Source organism: Rana temporaria, chromosome 10, assembly GCF_905171775.1.
Source record: "Rana temporaria chromosome 10, aRanTem1.1, whole genome shotgun sequence".
Lineage (NCBI taxonomy): Eukaryota > Metazoa > Chordata > Amphibia > Anura > Ranidae > Rana > Rana temporaria.
The window spans coordinates 78,776,436-78,796,930 of NC_053498.1; the positions used below are offsets into that span (position 1 = coordinate 78,776,436).

General features: G+C 42.8%; 1 protein-coding gene across 3 annotated transcripts in view; it reads left to right on the top strand.

Moving 5' to 3' along the window:
- ARHGEF12 (Rho guanine nucleotide exchange factor 12) overlaps positions 1-20,495 on the top strand; it is a 254,728-nt gene that overhangs the window by 84,472 nt on the left and 149,761 nt on the right. For all 3 annotated transcript variants that reach the window (XM_040325540.1, XM_040325541.1, XM_040325542.1), the window contains 2 exons: positions 8,179-8,236; positions 18,629-18,786. In XM_040325540.1, coding sequence (XP_040181474.1) covers positions 8,179-8,236; positions 18,629-18,786 — 216 coding nt within the window. The remainder of the gene's footprint in view (positions 1-8,178; positions 8,237-18,628; positions 18,787-20,495) is intronic.

Genomic DNA, 20,495 nt, shown 5'->3' on the forward strand with positions numbered 1-20,495 from the left:
CCTTCTCTCTCCAGCGATGTCCACAATCCCCTCAGCCATCCAGGACACTCCTCCTGATTGAGTCAGAGCAGTGGTGCCATTGGCTCCCGCCGTTGTCAGTCAGCCAATCAGGGGAGTGGGGGTGGGGCCAAGCCAGGGCTTAGTGTTTGAATGGATACATGAAGCTCTGACTCGGCTTGGCTGCCCCCTGTAGTTATCTGCTGGCTGAGGGGCAATCAAAGAAGGGGAGAGGCTAGGAGCAGCAAAGAGGAACCCAAGAGGAGGAGAATCCAGGCTGCTCTGTGCAAAACCAACTGCACAAAAGAAGGCAAGTATAACTGTGTAAAATGTGTAAAACATATTAAATTACAACGAGCCTTTACAATCAATTTAACTCAAAAATGCACCTTCTATTGCTCTCACCTGCCTTCAAATCTCTCTTCCTTTTTAATTTTTTTTTTTGCTACTTTGACCTTCCTGTTTGGTGGCTACATTCATTCCCATTGTCCTACTGTATGTAGGAATGTAGCCACCACGTAGTGTGCTTTGAGCAGTGCACTCGTTCCAAGTAAATGGCAGAAAGGAGGAAAAGGAGTTTTGGTAGCTTACAGGCCTACCTTCAGGTGATGGACACTGGCACACCCAAGACAGGAAGTCACCTCCCCATATAACCCCTCCCATACCAGGAGTACCTCAGTTTTGTAGCAAAGCAATAAGTATCCCAAGAAAGAGGGTCGGGAGCTCTGTGTCCTGTGATGTACGCTAAAAAAGGATTTTACAGGTAAGCTGTTATAAAAATCCTATTTATTTTTCGTACATCACAGGACACAGAGCGGCATGGTAATAACTATGTGGGATGTCCCAAAGCAATGCCCAATGAAGGGAGGCAGACACCAAATATAAAGCAGGGCGCCATCGGATATGAGGACCTATACTGCAGCCTGCAGCACACTGATATCCTCATGCCTTGTTACATCCAACTGATAGAATTTAGTGAATGCATTTAACTGAAGACCAAGTTGCAGATCTGAGCCATGGAGGCTTGGTGATGCAATGCCCAAGAAGCACTGCCTGCTCTGGTAGCGTGCGCTCTAATTTTAAAGGGAGGAACCTTCCCCTAACTTGTCAAATCCACTTGCCAATAATAGATTTTGATGTTGCCCAACTCTTCCTGGGTCCTTCTGGCAGCACAAACAAAACATCTGATTTATGAATCTGAGCCGTAGCCTTCAGATAGATCACTACATCCAAGTAATGTAATGATTTTTCTTCTGCATAATTAGGTTCTGGAAAAAGGAAGGGAGAACCACATCCTGGTTCAAATGAAAACCTGATACTACCTTAGATAGAAATGTTGGATGAGGGTGTAAAACCACTCCATCCTTGTGAATAATCAAATATGGCTCTTTACAGGAAAGAGCAGCTATTTCTGATATCCATCTAGCCGAGGAGATGTCTACCAAAAAAAAAGTTTCCAGTCAAAAGGACTAAGGGAATATGGAGTAAAGTTGCAAAGGGCCGCTTCGGCATTACCGACAGGACAAAATTCAAGTCCCATGGAGATTTAACTGGTGGATTGATCCGTGTTACCCCCCCCCCTGCAAAAAAGCTTGCACCAAAGAAGTGTGTAGCTAGTGGCCTTTGAAACCATACTCAAGGCCAGCTTCATATCTACTCCCAATTGTAGAAAGTCAAGAATTCTGCTTATGACATACCTACGAGGATGCCATCCTTTAGCTTCATACCAAGACACATATGTCTTACAGCCCCTATAATATATGGTTCTAGACGCCAGCTTCCTTGCATTAATCAGGGTAGACACTACTGAACCAGAGAGTCCCCGACTCTTTAAAAGTTGGGATTCAATAGCCAAAACCGTTAAATTTAGAGTTTGTAAAGAAGGATGGAATATGGGTCCTTGAGTCCCCCACGGACAACCTTATGATCTCTGCGTACCAGGACCTTCTAGGCCATGCCGGGGCTACAAGAATCACCGGCTTCCCCTCCAACCTGATCCTGCGAAGGAGCCGAGGTAATGGCTGAATTGGGGAAAGAAGAAATTAGTGAAAATTGATCCTAAGGAGTTGCTAACGCATCCATCCCGTATGCGAGTGGGTCCCTTGTTGCTGTCCACTCTTTTGTTGAACCCGGACGCCAACAGATCTATGTGAGGGTCCCCCATCTTTGACATAAGGTCAGGAAGATGTCAGGGTGAAGTGACCACTCCCCAGATACAACTGCTGGAAACTTAAGAAGTCCCAAATGGGTAGGTGGATTACATAAAACCCACAAGCAGATCATAGCAGCACTACCGTGACAGAGACTTCTTGTGAGACAAACCACCACCAAACGGACACCGGATTATCAGGCTCCAATAGGCAGATTTCCACGAATGGGTTCACTTGCTCAAAAAATATAGGTCTTCGATATAAAGTTATGAAAAGAAACGGACCATAGTGTGATGCCGTATAATTTTGTTTTTAAAGCACGAAGAAAAGAACATACTTACAAACACAAAGTGTTTTAAAGCATTAACAACATATGCTGGCCGGCACTAAGGAGCTCTTCTCCTCCTGTTGAGCGCGGTGACGTCAGTGTATGCCGTTACAGACGCGTTTCATCATCAACAGACGTTCTCATTGAGAACGTCTGTTGATTACGAAACGCGTCTGGGATGGCGTACACTGACGTCACCGCGCTCAACAGGAGGAGAAGGGCTCCTTACTGCCGGCCGGCATATGTTTTAAATGCTTTAAAACACTTTGTGTTTGTAAGTATGTTCTTTTCAATGTGCCTTTAATAAATTTATACGGTATCACACTATGGTTCGTTTCTTTCCATAACTTTATATCGAGGACCTATATTTTTCGAGCAAGTGAACCCATTCGTGGAAATCTGCCTGATAATCCGGTGTCCTAGTCCGTGGATGGAGTTTATACCTACATGCCTTTTTTAATCTAGTTGCTCTGGTAAGCGGCTTTCCGTTTGGTGGTGGTTTGTCTCACAAGAAGTCTCTCACGGCGGTGCTGCTAGGATCTGCTTGTGGGTTTGATGTAATCCACCTACCCATTTGGAACTCTTTTTGTGTGCCCCCATTTCTGACCATTTAGGGGCCATCAAAGACTTTCTCCTTTTTTATCCAGTACTGGCTGTCTTTTTTCATTGGCGCAATTTATTTTCTATTATGTTATTTGTGTTTATCCCATTTCATTGCTGCCTTTTTGATCTTCATTGATTTTAATTAATTTTAGCCTAGCGCAGTTTTTTTCCTTTAAACTTAAGAAGTCCGCCTGTCCATTCTCTATTCCCGGAATAAAGACTGCAGATATGCAAGGGACATGCCTTTCTGCCCAGAGTAGGATCTGATTCACCTCCTTTTGGGCAGTGTGACTCCTGGTACCTCCTTGGTGATTGATATAGGCCACAGCTGTGGCAATGTCAGATTGAATCCTGACAGGGCAATCCTGTAACCCCATTGTCCAGGCCAAGCAAACTGCCCGAATTTCCAAGACGTTGATGGGCTAGGTCTTCTCGAAATTGGACCACCTGCTCTGGAGAGACAAGTTTCCTAGGACTGCTCTCCACCCCGAGAGACTGGCATCTGTAGACACTATTTTCCAGATAACTGGAGAGAAAGACTTCCCTCTTTTCAGATTTCTGGGAACCAACCACCAGCATAGGCTTTGATGTACCTCCTGGGGTCAGAGTCATTGTGAAGTCCAAAGCTTTGACCTTTTTATTCCAAGCGGAGATGATGCTGTTTTGCAAAATCCTTGAATGGAATTGGGCATAAGGGATGGCTTCGAATGAGGCCACCATTTTTCCCAATAACCGCATGGAACGGCGAATGGAGGGATCCTTTTTTGCTTTAACTACTTTGGATCTGATCCCTTAAAGAACTAATCTGATCTTTGCCTGGGGCAGAAAAACTTTATTTTTGGTCTGTATCTATGACTAGGCCCAAATATTCCAACCTTTTTACCGGTTGTAGGCCGTTTTTTTTTTTTTAATTTGTATTGAGAATCCAACCTAAGGATTCCATATATTTGACCGTACTGTCCACTGCCTGGTTTAGGCTGACTATTGACTGATCCACAAACAGTAGATCGTCCAAGTAAGCCATTATGGTGATACCTTGAGCCCTTAGCTTGGCCAAAAGTGGGGCCAGAGCCTTTGTGAATACTTGAGGTGCCGTGGCCAGCCTGAAGGGCAAGGCCACAAACTGATAATGGTGGTGTTCCACCTCGAGCCTTAAGAGTCTCTGGTGAGCAGTAGAAATAGGTACGTGCAGATATGCGTCTTTGGTTTCGATTTGATGCTAGCAGCTCCCCCCTGTAGGGTGGAGACTACCGGCCGGATTGATTCCATGCAAAAGGGGCAAATTCTGTATTTAGGAACTGGGTTCAGAGCCTTGAGGTCTAGGTTAGGCCTGACGTCTCCGTTTGGTTTTGGTATTCTAAAAAAGGTTTGAATAGAAACCTGAACCGTGCTCCTCTGCTGGCACCCTTTTGTGATTACCCCCTGGGATAATAACGGGTCCAGTGCCAAAAATAGAGACTTTCTCTTGTCCGCATTTTTTTTGAAACGCTTGATGTCAGAAAATGAGGTGGAGGGAACTCCTGCAACTTTAGCTTGTAACTTGGAGACACCGTGGAGAGGAAACATCTGTCCTGAACCTCTTCCTGCCAAGAACAATCGAACCCTCCCCTTTCCTGATCGAGTAGGGGCTTCCATTCATAAGGTAGACTTGGGGCTCTGCTTGGTTGGTTTATGTCCCCAGGGTTCCTTGTGGCCTTGGGCTTGACTCTGAGTCTTCACTCCAGGCACCGATCGCGAAGGCCATCGAGTCTGTCTAGAGGCAGAAGTTCCCGGGACTGGCGAGATGGAGCGTTTAAAAGAAGGATGTCTACTTCTTTTAACTGGCAACGGAGCACTTTTTCTGTTAGAAATTCTTTGGAAATATTTGTCCAAATCATCCTAGAATAACCGTTCATCGTGAAAGGGAAAGCCAGCCAACAGCTTTTTACAGGTTGTCTCGGCAGACCAATTTCTTAACCACAGAAGCCTACGCATATGCACCAACAGGAGGGTCAGGCGTGAGGCTTGATGAATTGAATCTTTAAAGGCATCAACTGCAAAAAAACAGAACGCCCTTGGCAATTCGGCTAAGTCCCAAGCCTGCAGCGCAGGAATATCCCTGAGAACTTGCTTCATCAGATGCTTTAGGGCTTGGCAGATGCTTAAAGCTGCCACCGCAGGCTGAACTTCAGTACCTGCGACGGAAAAGGAGGCTTTTAATAAAGTTTCCAACCTTTTATACGTTGGATCTTTAAACATCTGTACATTGTCCACCGGACAAGTTCGACTTTTATTCGCACAGGAGATAGCCGCGTCCACGGATGGCACGCTCCACTTTTTGTTGAATTTCTCCTCCATGGGATAAAGCACAGAAAACTTCTTGGAAGTAAGAAATCGCTTATCTGGATGATCCCAATCCTCATAGATAAGCTCCTCTAGTAAAGGATGGGCAGGGAAAGTACAACTAGCCTGTGGAGCCTTCAACGAACCCAAGGAAGAAACTAGCCTCTCCGCCAGCTCTGTTGGGGGCAATTTAAATGCCACACAAACCATTTCCGTAAAGGATTGCATCAACCTTTCAGAATGTGAGGCTGAAAAAGGTTCTTCTGCCATTGACTCCTTGGAGGCAGACATATCAGAATGTGCCTCATCTTGATCCCCCTGAGGATAAGTCGACCTCCTCCGGGAATTGCTGTTCTGCTGCTAAGGAGCCAGAGAGGGATCTGCCACGTTTCTTACCGAAAAGGCATGGTGCGAACAAAGCTGTCAACTTCTCTTCCAACCCCCCCGGGGCTGAGGCCAAAGCCTCCTCCGTAAAAAAAAAAAAAAAAACACATGGGTAGGTGGGCTGAGGGCAGCTGCAGAGACCTAACAGCCCTGATGGCTCACCCTGGGAAACTACATCTGACTTATCAGGAGACGATTGGTACTGTGGAGGTTTGGCCAGGGTCCTCCGAGCTCAATGGAGATACCCTTGGCTTCTTAGGAAGCTTAGCCCCAGAGTTCTTGGAAGGCATAGTCCTAAGCACAAACCAGAGGTTACACCCAAAAATCGCATCCACTGCTGAGTTATAGTCCAGCACAAATGCTGCTATCAAAAGTCAGCCTGATGCAGAGCTTAATGTGTCTATATGGGGATACCTGTACACCAGCCTGTACCTGTATGCCTTCCCAAATGCTGCTGTGTTCCTCCATTAGCCCAAATGCTTACAATCATACAGGCTTTATGGGCTGGGGTCGCCTGCGCCGTCCACCAGCAGCGCTAAACACGTGTTACCCCGCTGCCTTTCTTTCCTTTCTGTAATGCTTAAATCTTGGCATTCGCGCAAGTGAATGGCGCCACCGCGGGAAGATTATGGAAGAGGGAGGAGGGAGAGAGCCCGATGCTTGCTTGCAGGAAAAAACACTGCCCCATACGCAGAGGTCCGCCAGAGGATATCCCCCCCCCCCCCAGTCAGCCAGTGCTTCAGGACCTTCGTGAGTGGCCGTTGACTGTTTATCTGGCCAAGAGAATCCCCACAAAATGGGCAGCACACTACAGCAAATCTCCCAGTACACACAGCACAGCATGTGAAGGCAGGTATGTTTACTACAGAGGTTATTACAGATATGACACTGTTCTGCTTAAGGGAAGGTTTTTTGACTGAACCAAGTTCCTCAGGAACCTTCACTTAACTTTTCCCGTAGCAGGACTCTGCTAAGAAAACCGACAGCTCAATCCTCACCCATCACGGCTGGCTTGTCAACAGACCTTCAGGGACCCGGGTTCCTGGCTAGGTTTTCTACTCCCCTGGACCTGTACCGCATCCTGCCATAGACTTTTGGTATTTAGTCATAACCAAAGTACTGGAATGCAGGACCCAGCCCTCCTAGGAGAGGCTTTACAGGCAAAACCTCTTCTCAACCGAGGCCCGGTTACCATCCAGTTTGGCCTCAATGGCACTTTGGATGGATCTGGTATAAAGCTTCACCACGCGGAGCTCTTCAAAGTACATTTTAACCGTGACCAACACCTTGGAACATGGGTGCCCAGCCAGTGGCCACATGTGGCCTGCGGAGCCCTCACATGTGGCCCGCGACCTCCTGCTCTGGGATGGCAGGTTGGCAAGCCCAGATTGTAGGTTGCCAACCTGCCATCCCAGAGCATCAGTGTTGTGAGTGTGAAGCAAGCAGCTGCAGAGCAGAGCCCCATAAGCCAATGCTTCCTGTATAGCGCCGGCTCCTGTCATAGGCAGAGTGATACCAAATGCCTGGGACAGCAACAGCTGGCAATACCTAATTGGAAAACTTATACACTGTGATTTTACTAATAAACTTACCATTGATATTTGGGCATATCTGTTCTGCAGAGTTTACTGGGCTGCTTTCAAACTGATCCGCAGGTGCAGTGCACCTGCAGGTTACCTGCACCGAGACTTCTGGTTTTACCTACGGGGTTGGGGCGCTATCCGAAGGTTCACCACACCTGCAGGATATAATAGATTTCTATGGCAACGTAGAGCTAACCTGCAGGAAAGTCACAGGTGCACTGCACTGCACTGCACCTGCAGGGTGGGTAGACCACAGACCATCGGTGTAAAAGCAGGCCCCTTTCACAGAATCAGTCTGACCCAATTAGACCCTCCATTCACCTCTATGGAGACTTGTGTCCGCTTACAACCGCCTATCTCTAATACGATCTGCTAAAAAAACAGAAGTGTATCCGTCCCCTTCCATCTGATCAGAGGGCCCATAGAGAAGAATGGGCTGTGTCTGTGTTCACTTTGCATATGCAAAGTGGACTTGGACCTGTCATCCGCTCATTGTGGCCCTTGTTCTTCAAAAGGTTGGGCACCCCTGCCTTAGAAACTGGCAAAAAAAACGGAGGTACTCCTGGTGTAGGAGGGGTTATATAGGGGAGGGGACTTCCTGTCTTGGTTGTGCCACTGTCCACCACCTGAAGGTAGGCCTATAACCCACATAGTTTTTACTATGCTGCTCTGTGTCCCGTGATGTACGAAAAAGAAATAAGGATATTGTTTAGTGTCATGTCAATGTTCACTGTGCCATACTTTTGTTAATGTTTGTGCCCTTTTGCCTTTGTAACTAGGACATGCATGTCATCTCATCTGTATTTTTCAGGTTAATGGAACACTGGTCACACACTCTAACCATCTGGAAGTGGTAAAGCTTATAAAGTGTGAGCATCCTTGATTTTCATTTACCTAAATCATTGTCATCAATCAAGGTCATTTCTACAGTGCGGGAACATAAGCTGTTAAACTTTTGCACAATTTATATACAACTGCATAGGGGCAGGTAAAGAGAGGCCATCAGGGAGGTATTAAGGAAGCATGCGTTTGGTATACCCAGAGAGGTGACTGTCATCTCTGTGCATCACCTGAGGCTAAAGATCCTTCTACAGAAGTTGTGCTGGTTTATCTGCAGCCATTTCTTCTCTAGAGTACACAGATCAAAGGCTATTTCTGAGCCCCAGCAGACAAGGGGCAGAGATATGTCACATACTGCACAGCAGGGAGCTGAGTGTAATCTGAGATCTAAGTGGAGGGAATGAGCACCCCCCCCCCCCCACACTTCTATCTCCAGTTTGTTCAGTTAAGCATTAAAAAATGAAAGATAGACGGCGATTTGTTGCAATGCACAGCTGCTCCAGATTCATGTTTGTTGCACTTCACCACATCAGCCCCGGACCATTTGGCTTGCCAAAGACCAGAGCACTTTTTGCGATTCGGCACTGCATCGCTCGAACTGACAATCGTGCGATGTGGCTCCCAAACAAAATTGAGGTCCTCTTTTTTCCCCCCACAAATAGAGCTTTCTTTTGGTGGTATTTGATCACCTCTGTGTGTGTGTGTATATATATATATATATATATATATATATATATATATATATATATATATATATATATATATATATATATATATATATATTTTTTTTTTATTATTTATTTTTTATTATTTATTTTTTTGCGCTGTAAACAAAAGAGCGACAATTTTGAGGAAAAAAGCAATATTTTTGACTTCTTGCTATAATATCCCCAAAAAATCTATAAATTGTCCCCCCCCCCCCCTCATTTTAGGCCGATACGTATTCTACATATTTTTGGTAAAAAAAATCGCAATAAGCGTTTATTGATTGGTTTGCGCAAAAGTTATAGCATCTACAAAATAGGGGATAGTTTTATGGCATTTATATTAATATTTTTTATTTTATTTTTAGTAATGGCGATGTTGATTGTGACTGCGATATTATGGCGGACACATTGGACACTTTTGGCGCTATTTTGGGACAATTTACACCGCGATCAGTGCTATAAATATGCACTTATTACTGTGTAAATGTGACTGGCAGTGAAGGGGTTAACCAGGAGGCTCTGAAGGGGTTAAGTGTCCTAGGGATGTGTTCTAACTGTAGGGGGATGGGGTATGTGTGACACTACACCGATTACCGCTCCCGATTTACAGGGAGCTGCGATCAGTGTCCTGTCACTAGGAAGAATGGGGGAAATGCTTGTTGACATACGATCGCGGGTATTCCCGCGAACATAGAATCCGCGGGACCCTCATTCACACTTAGACCAGTGTTGAACCATTTTAGGAGTGGCCAGTCCAAGAGCACAACCACGACTCATCCAGGTGGTCATAAAAGAACCCAGAACAACATCTAAAGGACTGCAGGTCTCAGTTAAGGTCGGTGTTCATAATTCAACAGTAAGAAACAGACTGGGCAAAAACGGCTTCCGTGGGAGAGTTCCAAGGGGAAAGTAACAATTTTTGGTATATAAAAGGGGGGGAACCAATGCGCAAAACCACAACTAACCTAGGGTAACCTAACTAATAAACAAAGTATATAAATAAATAAACAAATATATGCAGCAGCCACTACATGAAAGTGCTCACGCACCAATCGGCATATAAGAAAGAGGGGGTGTAGTGGCGCTTGCAGTAAATAAATAAATAAAATAGACAAGAAACGCACAGCAACGTGTGATAATGTCCAAAAAAATGTGTTCCACTCCAAATTCCTCTTTATAATCCTCTCACATCAATGACTTATGATGTGAAGGAGGGGATGTGTGAAGATAATGAGATCCAAACAATATTTATGACTCAATGTCTAGAGTTCATACACAATCATATATGATGAAGCAAAATGTGGATAATTGCACTTGTAAGAGTGAATCCATGTAACCACAAATAAACATAGTAAAAAGGGTGAACCCAAATGACAGTACGTGCACTATAATACTATAATAGGCAAAAAAACGCACAGCAACGTGTGATAATGTCCAAAAAAATGTGTTCACTCCAAATTCCTCTATAAACTCCTCTCACATCAAAGACTATGATGTGAAGGAGGGAATGTGTGAAGATGATGAGATCCAAACAATATTTATGACTCAATGTCTAGAGTTCATACACAATCATATATGATGAAGTAAAATGTGGATAATTGCATTTGTAAGAGTGAATCCATGCAACCACAAATAAACGTAGTAAAATGGTGAATCCAAATGACAAGTACGTGCACTATAAAGTCTGTGCCTAAAAAATATAAATATATAATAAATAAATAATGTTCCAGTTAGGTGCACTAATTAAATGTGCCAAATAAATAAATAATGTTCCAGTAATCAAAGTGTCCCAAAAAAATTCCCATGCAAAAAACAGGATAACGTGAACGTGGACAGTGAACGTGGAATAAATAATAAAGTGCTTGATGCAAAAATTCCCAAAAAGTGCAATAGTGCTAGGTTAGAGGATGATGCTGCAATCCAATGCACGATCCATTCCGTGTAGTAGTGCAGAATCAGAAGGTAAATACTAGCCTCTCACCTCATGAAAGGCTAATTAGAGCCTTTAGGTAATATGAAGGTCAGCAGGGGATAGCTCTGGATCCAGGGCAGCCCAGGCAATTTTCATCACATAAGGTCCCAGCTGCTCTCAATAAAGCATAAAGCAAAACTCCATAGTGTAGTAGGTAGGAATAACATTTAATAACACATAGTATCACTTACAGTTAAAATCTTTGAACACCAGCAGCAACAGCAAACGGTTCACAGACAAACGAAATGACAGACGGCTAATCTCCGCTCTCGGCCGCGAGCGGAAATAACGTCACCGACGGCACTTCTCCAAACACCTGACGCGTTGTGTGGCTGAACTACGCCACTTAATCGTACGATTATCACACGTTGCTGTGCGTTTCTTGTCTATTTTATTTATTTATTTACTGCAAGCGCCACTACACACCCTCTTTCTTAACAATTTTTGGTAGATGTGCCATTACATATGGCGTAAAACGAACACTGCATTTCTTAAAAATAACATCCTACCAACAGTCAAACATGGTGGTGGTAGTGTTATGGTCTGGGGCAGCTTCAGGACCTGGGTGACTTGCCATAGTTGCTGGAACAATAAATTCTACTCTCTACTAGAAAATCCTGAAGGAGAATATCCAGTCATCAGTTTGTGACTTTAAGCTCAAGCACATTTGAGTTATGCAGCAGGACTATAATCCAAAACACACCAGCAAATTCACGTCTGAATGGCTGAAAAAAATAAATACAAAATTAAGGTTTTGGAGTGGCCTAGTTCGGGCTTAAATCTGATTGACATGCTGTCTCACAAGCTTAAACAGTATAAAGTCAAATACTGGTGCACTATTTTAAACCTGTGAAACATGAACCTGCACAAGAAATATTTGAATAACACACTGCTAATTACCATCAATAGCTAGTGCTGATGAATGACTTTATACAGTATGTAACATATGGTAGAAAACCTCCACTACCATGATGAAAAATGAAACCAAATTTTTTTTTTAAATTTGAAAAAATTTGAAAAAAAAATCCCAAACAAATTTTAAAATGCAAGGCAAGAGTCCACTTCTTGGGGAAATCCTTTTTCTAATATGGCCATACAGCAAAAATCAAGTATAAAGATCTTCCAAGATCATAAAACGCGCACTGTATCCAGGATTGGCTGCAGTCCTCATTGCATACAGTGAAATCTGCTCCTTAACCACTTAAGCCCCGAACCATTTCGCTGGCCAAAGACCAGAGCACTTTTTGCGATTCGGCACTGCGTCGCTTTAACTGACAATTACACGGTCGTGCGACGTGGCTCCCAAACAAAATTGATGTCCTGTTTTTCGCACAAATGGAGCTTTCTTTTGGTGGTATTTGATCGCCTCTGCGGTTTTAATTTTTTTTGCGCTGTAAACGAAAAATAGAGCGTCTATTTTGAAAAAAACAAACATTTTTTTTTTGCTTTAATAAATATCCCCAAAAATCTATAAAAAAAAAACATTTTTTTCCACAGTTTAGGCTGATACGTATTCTTCTACATATTTTTGTAAAAAAATCGCAATACGTGTATATTGATTGGTTTACATATGTGTTATAGTCTATACAAAATAGGGGTAGTTTTTTTGGCATTTTTATTATAATTTTTTTTTTCTACTTGTTATGGTGGTGATTTTTATCGGGACTGCGACATTATGGCGGACACATCGGACACTTTTGGCGCTATTTTAGGACATTCACATTTATACAGCGATCAGTTATATATATATATATATATATATATATATATATATTATACTGATTACTGTATAAATGTCACTGGCAGTGAAGGGGTTAACCACTAGGGGGCTAGGAAGGGATTAAGTGTGTCCTAGTGAGTGATTCTGTTAGGGAGCGTGGCTTAGAGTGACACATCGCTGATCACGATGAGAGGGAGCAGACGATCAGTGACAGTGTCACTAGGCAGAACGGGGAGATGCTTGTTTACACTTTGCCTCTCCCCCCGTTCTGCAGCTCTGTGACCCGATCGCGGGACATTGAGTTTGCGGGTCCCGTGGGCACGGTCACAGAGCTCGCGGCAGAGGCACGCCCGCATGGCAGGAATTTTAAAGTGACGTAAATATACGTTGCTTTGCCCAGCCGTGCCATTCTGCCGACGTATATGTACAGGAGCCGGTCATTAACCGATTAAAGATTACTCGGAATACTAGAGATAATCATGGCACAATACTGCTTCAAAATAGTTGTTTTAGTTGATGTAAAATCACCCACTCACATTTACGGCATCTTGTAAAATTACATGTAATAAAAAGGTGTCCCATAAACCATAATAAAAATATCTAGATCAAGTTTTGATCTAGGTCAGCCCCAGGGTTAGAGTTTGGGTCAAGGGATCAAAGGTCAGTGAGAATTTATTTGGTGGTAGGTTATGGTAGTAGCCAGAAATATGCATTTTTTTATTTTTATATATATTTTTTAACTATTTTGGGCCAGTTTCCTTAGATAAAAAAATTAGGAGATATCCGTAGCTATGTACCACCAAATGAAAGCCTGTTTTCTCCTGGGGGAAAAAAACAAGGTATAATTCGCCTGGATGCACAAAGTAGTTTCTGTATGTACAGTTTTACGAACTCATGTCAAAATTGCAAAATTGGGCTTGGGCATTAAGATTTGTTTTACCTTTAGACGTGAAGGTTTTAAAATTTTTGGATGATTTGAATTGCTTAAAGCGGAGGTTCACCCTCAAACATAACTTTCTATTAATCATATCCGAATGCAGAATAAAGGATTGTAGCGTTGTAATTTTTTTGTCAATCTGTACCCTTACCTGTATTCTGCTTGACTTCCGGGTCTTCTTCCCTGTGGGGAGTGGGTGTGTTGCTCCTTTTCCCCGACGACTCTATGCGTAATGCGAGCTGTGCGCAAGGTCTCCTGGGAGTGACGTATCCACACTCACAGACCATCCGACCGTAATAGCTAGGCGCGTATTCTCGCTCTAGCTCGAGTGACGCGGGAAGCAGGTCACATGACTCGCAAAGAGGGTCATGTGACGAGGGCGCATTCACGGTATCCCGGAAGCATTTGCTTGTAGGATTTAGACTGCCCACAAGCAAGTCCATCACAAGTTTTTATAAAGTATTGTTTCCTGCAGCATGACTATGCGGACAGCTGTACTTTTAGGACACGCGAGTGCCGGAGTAATAAAGGTAACTCCAGCAGAATAAAAAATAAAATAAAAATACCCGCAGAACCCCAACTTTAAGTGTGACCAATATGCAAAAAATAAAAAGATCAGGAAGGGGGCAAATGCTTTTTCACAGCACTGTAGGTTTCATTTACCTCTGGTCATGAAAAAGTAATAGTTAATTGGAACTTTCAGTGCTGATTTTCTGAAAAGCAAGCTGAATTCAATAATCGTGTAAGGTCCAAGCAGTGCTCATAATTCAATATGTTGTGATAATTATGAACCTATAATGTACTCCCTTCTTGTAAGGAAACTTTCCCACAAAGTTTTCTTACCCTTTTACCCCCTCATGCGCCCACAAAGAAAAAAAAAAATGCTTATTCCATACTGAACATGTTGCATCCAAGACCATAAATCAAAATTTTCATTATTGGAACTCTCCAGAAGTGATTATTTCAAAAGCAGTTGTCATGCTTTCTGGAAAATAAGCAAGCACTTTTCACACTGTTCACACAGGGGCGGCTTCAAAGTCAGTCGGCCCGTACAGCACTACTTCAGCGCTTGCTTGCAAATGACTTCTGTATAGAAGTCAAAGCAAGCCTCTCCGAAGTCTCCCCAAAGTAGTACAGGAACCTTTTTCTAAGTCTGAACAACTTTAGTCTCTCCTATTAGAATGGTTCCATTGCAATGCATGGAGGGCGACTTGTCAGGTGGCCAAGTCGCCTGACAGGTCGCCCCTGTATGATTCGGCACTTACAGTGCTAGACTGTGTCTCATCTGCAGCTTTTGTTTAGTAACAATATGGTCTTCGTTTCCTCTGGTCAGGGCTGCTTGATTCAGTTGTGAATTACAAAGTAGCGTCTGTCATTTTAGCATACATTCAGGTATGTTCAAAAAAATGTCATCAATCTTGGAAATGTGTTCTGCTGTAGATATATTAACATAGAACTACACTCACTCATGGTTATTGGCGCTACCTTCTATCCTTTACCACAGCATTCTGGGTCTCTGTACAGCTGTGAGTAGACTGATTCTTTTTGATGACAAATTCAAAGAAAAGCCTTCTATGCTTACTGATAGTAACCAACCTAATTTGAACTTAAGTTGAGATCAGTTTTTCTTTGCTCAATGAGAGACGCAAGAAGTGTCAAACCTTCTTGTTATACTGCTGCCTACAGGAAAATTGTGAGCTGGGAAAAAAAAAAGTATTAGGACAACTTGGGGTGTTGCCTCTCGCTGCCAGCATACCTCCTTTTTAGATACTGTCCTTAGGAGGATAACCATCCATTTTTTTTTTTTTTTTTTTTTTTAAAGATGAACATATTTTTCTTGCTTTTTTTCGTTTTTTATTTTTAATTAAGGCCCTACTCTGCCAAGCCCCCACCCTCCAAACAAAACTAGCAACGAGAAAACCTATAAAAATATAGATAGAGAAAAAAGATAAAAATACTCCCCTCGATCTTGGCTTCTGGGATAGCTGGGCACTTGAAATCTGGAGAGATTGCATTCTAGCCCATTGCAGGAATGTGTGCTCGCAGGAGGAAGCAGTGTGGGGTGGTGACATTACCCACACCTCCCAGAAGAAGGGATTGAGTTGATAAGTTATCTCTTGTGTCATTTTTATTGTAAACGTTGTTGAAGTGATATTAAAGGCTTACCCTTTCTTCCCAATAATCTAAAAAAAGCTTTAATAGTCCCTTGTCTCCTCTTCTGGATTCACCTTCTATCACTGTCCAGTCCTCCTGTTCTCTGAGTGCCCCTGCAGTAAGCCGTGTGCTGAGAGGGCACCGTGCAGGCATGCTTCCTAGAGGGTCTGTGTACATCCATGAACACAGTGTGGCTTGGCCATGCCCCCTGCTCCCTCCTTACAGTATTTGACTGACAGCATCAGGAGCCAATAGCATCTACTACTCGGAGTCTCCTTTGAAACCAGGAAGAAAGAACAGGGCTACTGCAGACGTGCACAGCGCTAGCTCGAGAGAGGACTAGTTGAAGGTTTTTTACCATAACACTGAAAATGCATTATGGCAAAACTTTTGGACTTTAAAACCATTTTAAGGCTCATTTGTTTGAGTGGTAGTTGTAGGAAAGTACAACATGGGGGGACTGCATTAAGACTTGTTGATTCGCAACAGGCTGTATACTGTATATTAAAGCCTGTTAAAGCCTCTTCTAAAGCTGCTACTATTTTTTATCTACGTGATTAGGAAGGTTACAATGTCTAGTTGGTGCCCAGGAGTTGGCTTTGTATTAGAACATGGATCAATAAACCAATACTCTTAAGTGTTTTACTTAAGAATGTCCCTTTTTATTATATGAATTGAAGGTAACAGGCTAATGGTAACTGTAACTTCTGTTATCGATTTGACCTTTTTGTTTTGGGTTCAATTCTCGTCTAATCTAGCTTGCAGGCTTTTAAAAAGGAATTCTAGATGCAAGCAAACTGCAGCATAGATTGTGTTGACATGCAGTAAATATAGGTAAAATATATTGCATTATAAATGTGTGTTGTGTGCTAGATGTCATGGCTTCTACTTGGGGTGAAAGGGAGTTATACAAGTTCTAGTATTTCCAATAGCTCTTGTAGTTAATGTTTTTTGCTTTTGGTGCTGAAGCTCATATTCATTCCATGACTAGCCCTGCAAGCTCCCTTGCTGGAGAAATGCGCCATTTTAAGTATGCTATTTGAAGGTGAGCTTCTCTTTGGGAAATCCCTTGAGGCAGTTAAAGGGGAAGGGGTTCCTACCCCACTATCTCAAATGTTACCTCCCAATTGAATTGTCATCCTCTTCCTTATGTGTACAGTCCGTTTTGCCCCTCCATGCTTCATCTACCGCAGGTTCATACTTGTAGCAGGCCTTTCATCTTTTAAGCCTAGTGTACCTGCTCAGAAGGTGGAGGTGAGAGGGGGACATTGCTGACATTTTGCTCCATATATGACCCCAGAATTGTATTTTTGCAGAGGTACACAAAGTCTCTATTGCTGTCCTCTGTTCTTTTTTACTATATGTTCCTAATTTCTTGCTGTCTTTAAATTCATAAAAAGACGACCATTTCCTTTAAGCCTTTCAGATTCACAGTCATAAAAGGTGATCATCTATTTCCTTGTTTGAGAAGAATTACAAGAACTTTCTAAATGCTACACAGGGACCCTTGTCCATTACGGATGCATGTCCCATCATACTTCTAACATCTTTACTATTACAGCAGTAGCTGTGCTCCTGCACTGTCTCCTGTATATATGCCAGTATGTCTACTGCAGTAGCTAGGCTTCTGCCTTGTCTCCTGTACACATGCCACTATATCATATTATACTTCCGATTTATTCACACCAATGTAGTCCACGTTGAGTTGTTAATTTATTAGACTCTTAAACTCAGCCCAAACATTGTTATCCCAGTGTGCCTTGGAGACCATTTCCTACAAGGGCCCATAGCGCAATTCTTTTAGCCATATGCCTAAATGCTGATGCTCACACTTTTCTTCTTTGAATGATTTCACAGCCTTCTAAGGCATCTCCCTACCTGAGCCCCTTCTTCCAAAGATTTTGGGGTTCTTGGACTTTTTACAGCATTTAGCATCTGTTTCTCACAAGTTACACAGTCGTGACCTTTAAAACAAATGTTAACTACAGTTTTGACAGGGTGAAGTTCCTCCTTAATGCAGCGTTGACAGTATTTTTTTTTTCTCTGTTAAAGAGGAGCAAGATGCAACCAGCTTGTTGGCATTCCCAAGTGATAAAATAAGCCAGTGGATGATTCTATTTATCACGTTACCACCCATCAGGATTTTGGGCTGGTCCTTCTAAAAACCTCAGGTGCTTGGCTGTCACGCTAAAGCTTTGCTTTGGTACATGCTTTACCCACTATCTTGGAATACATATGCAGCAAGTGATTTCATAACACCTAGACTACATCCCTGTTTTTAACCATGATTAGGACAATATTCTAGACAGAGCGTCAGCATGACCACTTAGGAACTAGCATTTTCAGAGGTTTGCCAGGAGGTGTCTACAGTAGTTAATCATTTTCTTTTGCATTTAGATTTGCTACAAAAGTGTGTGTTTTCAATGTAGAGAATATATATTTCACGTGGGAAAATAAAAGCAATATTCAGTCATACATTTACTAAGCGAGTCATTCATCCGCCTGCTTAGTGGTTGAATATGTACTCCTCCTTTTTTTTTTCTTTTGAGCCTGTAGCAGGAAAAAAAAGCTCAAAGTAGACAATGGTATACTACTGTGAACTCCCAGGCAACAATCAGCTGGTACTAACAGGGCAGTTTCATCCAGCATGGAACCTTCCCTGTAGACAATCAGATAGTTGCAGTCAAATGTGGGGATGTGATCTGGAAGCTGTAATTTTCTGCAGAACACAAGCAAGGAAATGCAATGGTATATAGCTGAGTATAATAGCATTTCACTGCTATTTTTTTTTATCCTGAGTGTAGTTTTTTTTATTAGAATATTAATATTAAATCAGAAGATTTTAATATATAATTTTAAGCAACTGTTATCACATTGACTTGAAAAAGAAGTAGATGGTTTATGAAGATTGTTTTTATTTTCTTGTTGCAGCTGGCTCATATGTGGCCCTCACAGTTCAAGGTCGGCCTCCAGGGTCTCCTCATATTCCCCTCTCAGAGGGGGATCCATTTTCTCCAGCACCTTTACCTCCTTACTCACCAATCAGTCATGGGCACCTTGAAAGAATTACTAGCCCTATACCCATGGGGGTAAGTACTTCAGGTTATCAGTTTTACTGCAAAAAAAATTGAATGTCAGATACTTTTCTTTGTTTAGATTTTAAATCGTTTAGATATTGAACTGAATAGATTTTGATTTGCAACCTAAAACAATACTTTTTTCTTTCTCTCCTGTTGAGGGATATAGTCTTAAACCTTAGGATTATACTACTGTATACAGGAGGACTGGACACTGGTAAACAAACGACCGTATGCCAGCACAGGATAACCCACCTACTACCATCATGCCTCAGAATTTTTGCTAGCATAGTATTTTTTTGTAGCATTTTTTTTCCTCCTGATTTTGTTCTTAAACAAAAAAAAAAAAACTATTCACTCGCTGCTGGAGCTTTGTCTTTTTGATTGCAGCTATTCAACATGATTATACTCAACCTGGCTTTTGGGGTACCCACACTGGACTGGACATTGCATTGATAGCCTGGAAGTGACCCTCAGGCACTACGTTCCACATGGGGCATTTTGCAGACTAAATTGTAGTACATTTTTTACTGCGGAATGCCTTCTAGGTCCAGAGCCACTGGCTTTGCCATGTCTCTGTTAAGATAGGATGAACACCCTTTTCAGCTGTTTTAAAGACCAACCTGTGATATTTCTAGCAAGGCTTTTCTATACACTACTGCTGGTGTTGCAGCTATTTGGCACAGTCCTCAGACTGGCTTTAGACCAGAAGAAGTTAATGGTATGGAACGTAGAGGTTATTTAATTGACATGCTCTTTCCCGCCAATATAGCATTAAGGAACATCTCGCCACTGCTTCTTCTGCTTGCAAGAGCTAAGTGGAGTTTTAATGCATACCTGCTGCCCACTTGCAGTGACTTTGGTTGCCTCCAGTCATCTGACCCTCACCTGCTACATGCTGTTTTTGTTTTGGAAGCCTTGCTTCTTGTGTTGAGTCTAAACATTGCCTTACTGCCATGTAGTCACAACATGTCTGATTTTAGACATCAGTTCAGTCCCACTGTATGGGTCTCACTTTCTTCTAACGGCTCCTGGGCTTTTTGCAGTGTGCCCACTGATGGTGCCAACGTCTGTAGCCTGGAGGTATGTTGCCCTCTGCACTTGGAGTCCATTTCATCCTTGCACTGCTTTTCAGCTTAATCAAGTGATACCTGCATAATCTGCCCTACCATGCAAGGCCTTTACAAGGTTATGCAAAACTTTATGGCCAAATCACTCGCATGTTTTGCTGACTGTGATTGCAGAGGCCACATGTGCGCTACCACACCTTCCCCTGCAACTTTGTATATTTTGTCTATGGCTATAGTGACTTCCAAGTAGGGATGAGCCTGATTTTCGAGTCGAACATAAGTTCGACTTGAACATCGGGTGTTCGCCTGTTTCCCCGAATAGCGAACAATTTGAGGCAAATTCGAAAGCCGCAAGAACACACTTTAAAAGTCTATGGGAGAAATCAAAAGTGCTAATTTTAAAGGCTTATATGCATGGTATTGTGATAAAGTATTTGGGGACAGGGACCTGGGTTCTGCCCCAGGGGAACATGTATCAATGAAAAAAACTGACGTTTTTTTGGGAGCAGTGATTTTAATAATGCGCCAAATTAAAAAAAAAAAAAAAAAATGGCGTTGGGGTCCCCCTCAAAATCCATACCAGACCCTTATCTGAGCGCGCAACCTGGCAGGCCTCAGGAAAAGAGGGGAAATGAGAGAGCCACATGCCCT